Source organism: Heterocephalus glaber, unplaced genomic scaffold, assembly GCF_053883595.1.
Source record: "Heterocephalus glaber isolate CG9 unplaced genomic scaffold, H.glaber_assembly_v1.0 deba00001805, whole genome shotgun sequence".
Classification (NCBI taxonomy): domain Eukaryota; kingdom Metazoa; phylum Chordata; class Mammalia; order Rodentia; family Bathyergidae; genus Heterocephalus; species Heterocephalus glaber.
The window spans coordinates 3728551-3739830 of NW_028258480.1; the positions used below are offsets into that span (position 1 = coordinate 3728551).

The 11280-nt window shown below is 38.1% G+C and overlaps 1 protein-coding gene across 1 annotated transcript; it reads left to right on the forward strand.

Annotated features, from left to right (window-relative positions):
* Positions 1-173: 173 nt before the first annotated feature.
* On the forward strand, positions 174-10964 carry LOC101716258 (oocyte-secreted protein 2). The gene is made up of 4 exons (XM_004869821.3): positions 174-834; positions 2726-2907; positions 3869-3972; positions 9487-10964. Exons 1-4 carry the CDS (start codon positions 750-752, stop codon positions 9617-9619), a joined length of 504 nt encoding a protein of 167 aa, XP_004869878.1. The 5' UTR covers positions 174-749; the 3' UTR covers positions 9620-10964.
* The last annotated feature ends 316 nt before the right edge of the window (positions 10965-11280 follow it).

Genomic DNA, 11280 nt, shown 5'->3' on the forward strand with positions numbered 1-11280 from the left:
CCCAAAATTGTGTTTCCACATCCGTGCAAATGTCAACATGATAAAAAGGTAAGCAATGTCAGCGTTATTATGAAAATCTTTTTGAGCCTAGGAGCCCCCATCACCTAAGGAACACATACTGAAAAGATGGCAGGGCTGCTTTTGCTATTCTGGGTATCTTGGTTGCACACAACTTTGGGGTTGTTCTCTCACGTTCTAGGACGAATGCTGTTGGTATGTTGATTGGGATTGCATGTGGGTTTTTGTGATACCAAAAATTTGATTTTTCCTTTGAGCCTTGCTCTGCTAAGGATTTATGTTCTTCATCAAGTCATTTTATTATTTCTGCTGTGATTCTTCCAGCCAAACCCATAGAAATGAAGAAATAATAGTTTATTTCAAATATGTATTATTTAGGCTGTTCACATATCAGATAGAAAGTGACATCACCTCATCACTAACTGGTAAAAGTGTTCTACAATTCATTAATTGTGAGAAGCATCATGTATCCCCCTAGTCTCGCAGAAGACATTCACAGACCCTGTGTAGTCATCAAATGACACATTTCCGCCTGATGAGCCTTTCTGAGCTTCAGTGTTGGAGGAATCGGGGCAGGAAGTCTCCAGGTGGCTCACTCCCTGGTAAGTGAAGCCTTGTGGTGCTCAGGTAAGGAGGAAAATGGAGGCAGCTGAGCAGGGAATGCCGCCTAGAATCGCTTAAACTTGCTGCGGGCCATTCCCTGAGCCAAGCTGTTCTGGAGGTCCGCCCAGATGAGGGTCTCCTCGGCGTCGGAGGGCTCGATTCTCCTTGCTGTCTTGATTTGGCCTTGCTCTGGCCTTCCTGGGGAGATGGACGGTAAAGGGCCATTCAGGGAAGGTGTCCCTGAGGGGTGTTCAGAATGACTGCTTTCCATCCTGGTGGCTGCCTGAGGAGATGGGATCTTGTTTTAGTTTGCTGGAAGAGAAGTTGTGTTGACACAGTGGCCACGTTGTGTTTTCCTGCCTAAATGTCTGAGTTCCCAGGGTGTTTCTGGCCCACCTTCTCCATCTCTCTCCCTCTTGTCTGTTTTGGTCTTTGTCTTGATCCTCATTTGCAGAAAGTCCTTGGGTCTGAGTCTGCCTACCTTTGCAAGCCCACTGCCCATTGCTGGTACTTGATTGGACTGTAAGAAACTTGGTTGTATCTGAACTGGAATTCCTGCTTTTGGGCTCTTCCTATTTCCGCTCTTGATGATATTGCTTTGCCCTTCATCCAGGGCAAATTCATCAATGGTCCACAAAGCCAATAGGCTAAAGCTAAAGCAAGTCCATTCTGCAAGTTGATTCTGATAGATCTTTTCAGTTTTTCCTGATATCCAAATGCTTCCCAGTCTTAAAACCTGATTAAATATCATCTACTCTAAGGCAGTATTTCAGTATTCCTTTTCGTGTTAGTTTTTCCTTTTTTGCTTATTTATTTCATAGTAGACTTGTCTGTTTTATTCTATTTGAAGTGGGGTCTTTTTTGAAACTGACATATGAATTTCTTATATATCCACTTGACATCAAAGGCCTTTGTGAGCAAGGACCAGCTGTCATTACAGTTTCTTTCCACTTTATCTAAGATTAATCCTTCACAATGCCTAGGCCAGTGCAGCACCGTGAAGCTGCTAATTACTGATCTGCGGAGCACCTGCTGGGTGAGGGCGGTGGCTGGTGACTTCCGGCCGTCTGGGAGGAGGAGAAAGGGCGTTCAGGCCTGGGTCCTAGGGTGATTCTGCCTCAGTGGATGCATCCAGCAGCGGTGTGGGGTTCCCAGGATTCATCCCAAGTAACTCCTGCCATCTTTGAGAGCCCACCACAGAACGCCAGAGTGAAACTTGACTCCATTGGCGTAGGCAGCAGCAGGGAGTCAAGAGCGAGCTTCCTGTTCTCATCCATCTAATCCTACTCATTCAAACTTTTTTCTCTAGGCAAGATTTCCCTGAGCATTTTGTCTAGGCGATGTTAGAATACCGCTTTAAAGACGTGAAGAGATGTGACTCAGAGGTTACGGTCACTGATGTAGAACACCTGACTTCTTTCTTTCAGAAAATTGTTTATCTTCGGGTTCCAATATTGTTGGAGGTCTCAGTGGCCACCCTATCCCTAACTATATTTGTTTCATATTTGGAGGACTCAGCTGTCTCAAATGAATCCATTGAAAATGATGATTCTTGGCTTCTTGAAGATTTCAGTGTAGAGCAAAGAATGAGCTTCATAACAGAATGTGCATAGAGCTTCCACCCTAGGTAGCAAATGTTCTCTTTGGCTGAGATTCTTTCTAGTTTCTGGTGCTCTAGGTATGAATTCCACCATCACTGCCTTACCTTTCTCCTCCTCCTCCCTCTCCAAAAAGTATTCTGGGAATGTGTCTCTCCCAATGCATCATGGCTCCTTCCTTTATGCTCAGCTCTAGATATAGCACTTTCTATGAAATCTAATTTATTTAGGAGGAAGTAAGGGGGTTATCAGATTTTTATAATCCTTGCATGTTGATCATCCCCGAGCCCCCATGAAATACCTGAAATCTAGGTATTTGGATGCATATTTTGGGAAAATAATGATAATATGAAAAACCATTGTATGCTATTTTTTAAGCCATAGTTACCCTTGGCAGGAGGAGAAAAATGCCTCTTCGTTGTTACAAAGGGCAGAGTTAAATGTTCTTGGAGATCATCCTGGGAGTGGATCACAGCTGACACTTTCGTGCATGGCTTTTTCCGTAGTGAGAATATATTGTTCTCTGGAGTGGTTGGTGGTCTCTGTCAGCCCACACAGGTATAGCAGAAGCAACCCTTATATGTTTGCGGATGAATTAGCTCTGGGCCAGAGCTGCCTGGCGACGGAGATACAAACCTATGTGTATCGTTTTGTGTACCTTGTTAGTGCTTGTGGCATCAGGACACAGGTGAGCATGGAAGTTACTTGTAGAAATGCTTAATGTTTGTCACACCTTTGTGCCTTGTGTTAAAGTTATTGTCCTTTTGCAAAGTTTGTCTTTGCTCCTGGTTTTAGTAACTGACAGGCAGATAACAATGGAGTTCTTTACTAACACTGGGCCATGACTGAGAGTGCACAGGACCCTATAGCACAGGTCTCCAGCCTGGTTAGAGGGCTGACCATAAGTGCTCCCAAGGCAACACTCCTCTATCTCACTGAAGCTTAGGAGGCAGCTTTAAATTTCATTCATTACTCTGATGTGCAAGGCCATCAATATGAAGGTGTCCAAAATCTACCCATGCTCCATGAGGATATATATCACACAGGAAGATGGCTTTCATAAGACTAAAACCTCTGTTGGCTATTTGGTTAGGCAAGAATATTAAACTGTGTTTTTATTCTGGGATATTACCTTTTTGTAGATTCCCAAATTTCAACAATTTATATTTATATTACATTAATTTTTGTCCCAATAACTGATTATGTAAGTAAAGTCTGAAACTAGAGTACTGAAGATTTTTTAGAAGGTACTTTAACAATTTTTCCAGGGTTGCTCAGAGAGTTGGTGGAGATTAAGATACCAAATCAGAATGATTACCTCCAAAATTTGTGGTTTAAATCACTCTATTTAATGTTCCAATCATCTTTCTGTTGAAAACTTTTATTAACAAACCATAAAGTTAGTTCTAAGTGTCAGTTCAAGTTTATTCCTATGTACAGTTAAGATTTCCCTGCCCAGAAGGACTTTAAAACCACACATATGAGTAATGCTCATCTTCTTAATTTGGCCTTGCACTGGCCTTTGCAGGTATCCAGGAGGGACACAGCCACATCTGAGATTGCGAGTGTTTTCCACTCGTGTTCACGTTGTGTATGGTTCTTCTGTTACTAGAAAACTCTTCTCCTGTTTCTCCTGTGTGCTTCCCCAGGTGATCTCCGAGAATGTTCTTCTTATTCAAACGGAGCTGTACTACACCCCAAGGGATGGTCACAGCAACCCCGAGAAGGCCTTCTTGACGTGTATCACCTCTCAGTGAGTTCTGCACACTCAACTCATTTGAAATGCTTTTCATCCACCCGGTTTTAGCCTTAGGTTTTGAAGAAGTATAGATTTTTGAGACTATAGCATGAGACTCACCTATAATCACAACTCAAACAAATCCCAAACATAAAAATATTTACAAGAATATTTCAGTGGATACTCTTTTTTAAATGTAATATTTATTTTTAAAATCAAAACATAGTTGGAAGTGTCCTCACAAACAATCTAGTGTAACTAGGTTATTTTAAGTAACTCAGTGACAAAGCAAAGTCACAAACCTTTGGTAAATGGGACACTTGGGCATCGCCCTGTGATGTTTCCACCTTCATAATACTCTGCTGATACATTTTGTTGTTTAGTTCCATGTTAGAACAGGAGGTGGCCCGAGCCTCCATAGGAAACCAGTCCTTCATTTTCCACCACTGGCTGAGGGAGATGTACGGAAGGAGTAGCAGGTCAGCCCGATCCCTAAATACATCTGCTTGCAGCCTGTGAAGCTGAGATATCGAACGTTCCAAGGACCCTGTACAAACTCCGAGTCTAAGTGGAATGTTATCTTTTTTTTTCCCATTAAGTGTATTGGTACATTTTCGGTATAAAATACAGTTACATTCATCATTGGGATCTTGTACCATTACATGAGTCTCTTGGCTCTTATTTTTTTCCCCTTCCCTTGCCCTCCCTTCACCCCCTCCACCCTTCCCTACTTGCAAAGACCTTGTTTCCATTTTTTTTCCTCTTCTCATATTTTTTCCTTTCCCTTTTTTCCCTTCCCCTACCCCTCCCAATTCCCCTGCTCTTTTAGACCTTTTCTTCCTGTTACACAATATCAGTTATACATTTTTACAGGGGATAACTTCAATTCCTTTGCACTTACTTAAATATGTTCTGTGAGCGAGTATGTGGTCTGTTTTGGAGAATGATCCGTGTGCAGCCGAAAAGAATGTGTATTCTAATTTTGTGGGGTGAAACACTCTGTAAACATTTGCTAGGTTCATATTTTCAACAGTTTGATTGAGTTCTAGTATTTCATTGCTTGTTTTTTGTCTAGTTGATCTATCTATTTGTGACAATGGGGTACTGAGGTCCCCCACTACAATTGTATTAGTGTTTATATGGTTTTTCATGTCCATTAGTATTTATTTTATATATTTGGCACAATAGTGTTTGGTGCATAGATATTTATGATTGTCATCTCTTCCTCTTGGATTGTTCCCTTTAGAAGGATATAGTGTCCTTCTTTGTCTTTTTTTTTTTTTTTTGGATTTTATTTATTTATTTTTTCCCCATTAAGTATATTGGTACATTTTAGGTATAAAATACAGTTACATTCATCATTGGGATCTTGTACCATTACATGAGTCTCTTGGTTCTTATTTTATTTCCCCTTCCCTTGCCCTACCTTCACCCCCTCCACCCTTCCCTACTTGCAAAGACCTTGTTTCCATTTTTTTCCCCTTCTCATATTTTTTCCTTTCCCTTTTTTCCCTTCCCCTACCCCTCCCAATTCCCCTGCTCTTTTAGATCTTTTCTTCCTGTTACACAATATCAGTTATACATTTTTTAAATTACAATTTTGAGATCTAGGAGACATTACCACAGATTTTACAGAATTTAAAAGGATATAGAAAGCATATTACAAAAATCTTTTTTGAAATAAATTTGACAACTTCTAAGAAGTAACTTAGAAGACAAATTAATGAAACTAACTCTGGAGGAAATATAAAATTTGAATAGCATCTATTAAAGAAAGTATATTCCTACCTTGAAAACCTACCTATATGACAACAGCAGGCTCATAAACATTTTAACTGATAAATTATATCAAACAATTAAAGCAGAAAAAAGAAGGAACACTTGTCCCCTCATTTGAGGAACTCAACATTGTGCTAATCCTAAAACTGGGTAAAGATAATAGAAGAAAAAAGTATGAACATAGATAGAAATTTGTTTAACAAAACAAACTGTTGGAAGTCAGATCTGGCAGGATGTAGAAAGTGGTTTTGTTATAGGGATGGCAGTGTCGGTTCAGCATTGGAAGATCCACCCCCAAAAGTCATCATTTAAACAGAGGAAAGGCAAAGGCCATATGATCCTGTCACTAGTTGGAGAAAAAGTATTGGACTAAATTCTACAGCTGTTCATGGTAAAAGCTATCAGGAGCCTAGAAGTAGAACAGAAACTTCTCAACAGATTAAAGACATGTACTCCATACTTCCAGCGAGAATGCCTTATATAAATGGGGAAGATCCAATGCTTTCTCCTTAAGGTGGGGAACAAGGGCAGATATGCTTATTCTTTATCTGTCCATTAAACTTTGAAGCCTAGTCCCCACCAAAATAGTCTGGCAATAAAATGACACAACTAGGATAGGATTGGCACGGCAGAAGCAAAATCTTTATATGTAGATGAAATGATCATCTACAGAGAAAATACTAAGAAATCTCTAGGAGCCCCTAGAACTTGTACTTGAATTTAGCAGGATTAGAAAACACAAAGTATATATAAAAATTCAAGTCTGTGTATACTTGCTATAAATGAAGAACTGGATATTGAAATTTAAAAGTTATGTAGAAGTACAAATGACCTAGAAAAGTTAAAAACAAAAATCAAAAACAGTGTTGGAAGACATTTAGTACCTAATTTTAAGACTTCTTCTAAATCTACAGTAATCAAGGCAGTGTTGGTGTAAGGAAAGACATATAGATCATTTGAATAAAACAGAGAATCTAGAAATAGAACCACACATATATGGTCCACTGAGTTTTGAAAGATTATTTAACATCAGCATTTTATAGAATATAAACTCAATTCAAGAGCCGAGGAAGAGATAGTGTTTTCAGCAAATGGCACTAGAACACCTGGTATCTGTATATAAAAAATTAACCTCAACCCTTTTTTTCCATACATGAAACTAACTTGAAGGGATCTATGAACCTAAATAAGAAAGCCTAAAAGTATAAAACTTTAAGAAGAAATTATAAGGGAAAATATTTATGAATTCAGGGTAGGCAAGAACTACCTAGGATACAAAAAACATGATGTATAAAAGAAAAAAATTGATAAATGAGATTCTATCAACATTTAGAACTTTAAATGACATCACTAAAATGAAAAGTCATCCTTAAACAGACCATATTTACAATGCATATAACCTATGAGCAGAATATGTAAAGAATTCTTAGAGCTCATTAATAGACAACCCAATTAAAATGTAGACATAAGATGATAAGTAGCCAGTATAGCACAAGGAGTGGTGTGCAACTCTAGAATCAGAAAAATACTAATCAGTACAATAATAAGATTGAATTATACACTCATTAGGGAGATGAAGTTAAAAGTTTTAAAAGCCTTGTCATGACTTTTTCTTTTTGTTGGATTCTCCCCCTTTGTGTTTAATTTGTCACGACCAATGGATTCATTCTGCTGGGTTTCCTGGGGTTGTGATCCTCATTGTCTTTTCCTAGGGTATTGTCTAAAATTTTTTGGAGTGCCAGTTTGGTATTCATGAAGTTCCTGAGGTGCTCTTTATTATGAAAGTATCTTATTTCTCCATCAGTTTTGAAAGATAGTTTTGCAGGGTACATCAATCTGGGTTGGAGGCTGTTTTCCTTTAGGGCTTGAAATACATCACTCCAAGCTCTTCTTGCCTTGAGGGTTTGCATTGAGAAGTCTGCTGTGATTCTGATGGGCTTTCCTTTGTATGTGATTTGTTTCTTTTCTCTCACTGCTTGTAGAACTTTGTTCTCTGTTGGATTTCTGGAATCCTAACTATTATATGCCTATGTGTAGAGTTTTTTTGATTAAGGCTAGCTGGAGTCCTATATGTCTCACTTATCTGTATGTCAAGTTCTTTTCTCTTCCTTGGGAAGTTTTCTGCCATCACTTCTGTGAAGAGTTTTTTGATGTCATCTGCACTTTCTCCTCTTTCTTCATTGACTCCCCAATCAGTCTTATGTTATTCTTCTTTGCATTGTCTAGCAGCTGCTGGATTGATTTCTCATGTTCCCTTACAATTTCAAAGCAATTTTTCTTTTCCTCCTCACTAATTGCAATCTTATCTTCTATATGTGAAATTCTATCCTCACAGTGGTTCATGCTGCTGTGCAGACTTTCAATGGAGTTTTTAATCTCTTGGAAATCTGTTTGTATCTGTTTTATGCATTTCATTTGTTTCCTATGTTGGGATTCCATCATGTTCCTCAGATCCTCTATTTTTTTATCTGTGTCCTCTCTAGATTTATTAATCATGTCTTGCACCATGAGCACAATCTTTGCTGTTATCTGAGTAATTATTTCTGATTTCGTTTTTCCCAGTTCCTCTTTTGTTGCCAGTTCAGAGAGTCCAGGTGGTTGAGTATCAGATTGTTCCATCTCGTTTCCCTTTGGGGTTGCTGTAGGTGATCTGGAAGTCTGTTTTTGAGGCTTGTTTATGTTTCTTCTCATTTCCACGGTGGGTAGCGGGGTGCTTCTGGTGCCCGAATGGCTCACCTTCTCTGCCCTAGGAGCTTGGGATGGCAGCGGGGAGCTTCCTTCCGGGTGCTGGGACCGGCTCTGGAATGTTATCTTGATACACTTTTATTGTCACCAAAAGATTTGCATTGTGTTATAAATCTAAGCAACGAATCTTGGAAACCACCTGAAACCACAAGAAAAATGACATCCTTGTGTAATATGTAAAATAATTGACATCAAAATATGAATTTAGAGCTCAGGACATCTTTTAACATGACTAGAGCACTTTCATAAAACAAGATTTCCCACTTTAACCATCTTTAAGTATGTAGTTCAGTGGCGTTGTATACATCCACACTATTCATACTTTTGATCTTCCCTTTAATTTGTTGTTATAAGGCAAACCAGGCTGAGAGATTTAGTGATAAGTCTGGGAAGTTTCCCAAATGGAAACCAAACCATAAATACCCGACACACAGCATGTACATACATAAATGGTAACCACTATGTTCTTTGCAGCTTACCCTCCTAAGGCAAAATGAAGACTATCCAGACAAAACCATATGATTAGGTATTTGGTGTATGAGTCTTAAGGTAAAATACACACACACACACACACACACACACACACACACACAACACACATGCTCATTCACTCACTTTCACACACAGACCTTTGGCCCGAGTACTTTGAGGCAGTTCAGCTCCTGGGGCTTTGACTTACTGGTCTTGGATCCATTTGACTAAGTCTATTTTACTGATTACTTTGTTCCTCTACTAATGTAAGCATTACAAATCATCTAAGAGTCTTCATCTTTCTACTTGCTGTTTTAACCATGGGAGATTGTATGAAGCTAACTTTTTTCTAAGCATACCTGCTTTAGTCTTACACCGTACCCAGAAGGTACAGTGTGCTGTAGTCTGAAATTACCATGTTGAAAATAATCATTGTAAACAGTTGTTAAAACAATATGGCCCCGAGTTTAGATTCAGAAAGACTCAGTAACACATATGCTAACCGTATTTACTTTCTGTTTATTTTTTCCTTAGGAAATCAGTGTGGATTACTCCAGTTTCTACTGAGGATGATATAAAATTGAAGACCAGTCACTTTATGTCTGACTTTCAGACTACACCAGAAGAGTTAGGGTTATTACATTCCAGTGAAATATGTCCCCTCTGAAGACTGGTAGTTGGGATGATAAATTTTGTTGGAGAACAATTTCTTATATAGAAATATGGTTGATATAAATTTCTCTTTAGGTATATGATTCCTTAAAATTCTAATTCAGTAAAGACCATGATTAATGAAGACATATTTTTAGATAATTTTATTCAAGGCATATGGCTGATTAATTTAATGTTAACTATTCAGTAATTTGTAATATCCACTTACATTTTTCTGTTCTGTATAGTAGATTCAGTAATATGTTTTCAATGACAGGGATTTGATCTAAATGATATGAACTTTCAAGAACTGTTTTAAATATTTTTCAGTAATAAAGAATACTGATAAGCTTGTATGCATGTCAGATTACAAACTTTGAGCATAGTATAAAATTGAACATACTAACTCATGGGAAATTAAAAAATCCTATGTGCCAGTACCTTAGTGTGAGCTTTCCTAATCCATCAGTGAAGTCAAATCCTGGAAGTAATTCAACATACGATAACATATTTGGGTAATTATTCCAGAAGGACATTCGATTCATACTCCAGATTTTAAGCAATCCTTCCTTGACTAAAATTTGGTGTCAGATTTTCCTTTTTCTCCAGTCTGATTTCTCCACCTTTGAAATTGTTGTACTCAGTCATGAAATCATGGTGCCAATTAGGGAGCAAGTCATTACCTGGTTATTTGACACTTGCTATTCTGTGTTGTTTTTGTTTTTCCCCAACAAGGAGTCTGCCCATGTAATACACCAAAACTCACTTCTGGTTTTGGGAGATTTCTTCTATGAAGTGTAAGAATTGAACTGTCTTTGGCTATTCTGTTTTATCAAATGTACATTTTGGATGTTACATTCTTTTGGGAACAGATTTTTGCCAAGATAATATTTTTCATTAAAGGCTTTATAAAAATTAAAGTGCTGTTACCATTTTCAGTACAATATTGCCTGCAGTTGTTAACTTGTCAAACAAAGAAGTTGACAATGACATCATGGACATCTATCCGTGGAGGTTAGTAGACAGCTGAGAAGTAAAATTTCCGTGGGGCTTAATGAATGTCAGGTAGAATTCTTTATAGCAGTTTAATTCTCTTCACAGCCCACAGGAATATGTATGTATCATTAGTAGCCCAATAAGAACACAAAGGTTAAACCATGTATTCCCCTGAGTCATTTAGCTAGTTTGTGTGGTGTCAAGATTCAAAATTGGGCTCCCTGTCTCTATGCCTCTGTCTGTGCTCTCTTCTTATACATTAGCTACTATAACTCCACTGCCTCCAATCATCTTAAGTTACTGAACTTCAGCCTCTAGAAAATGATTGCTATCAAAGGACTTTCCCATTTTGGATGTTCTTGGCTAGTAGCCTGGTGAGACTATATCAATATAAGATATATATATATATATATATATATATATATATATATAAATAATACTTTTTTCTGTTTCATTCCTTGTAAGTGGTTGAGGGATGAATTAATAACATTTACAAAGCATAATATACTTCACATAAAAACTCAGATACTTTGGGTTTTGGTGTAAGCAAACCTGGACTATGTACAGTTAAGACTGATCAAAAAGTTAGTGTTCATATGCTTAACTGCTTTATTTTCTTCTTGAAGACATGTTCCTATTTTCCTTGGAAAGTGGAGATGGAGGAAGTAAAAGTAGGAATTT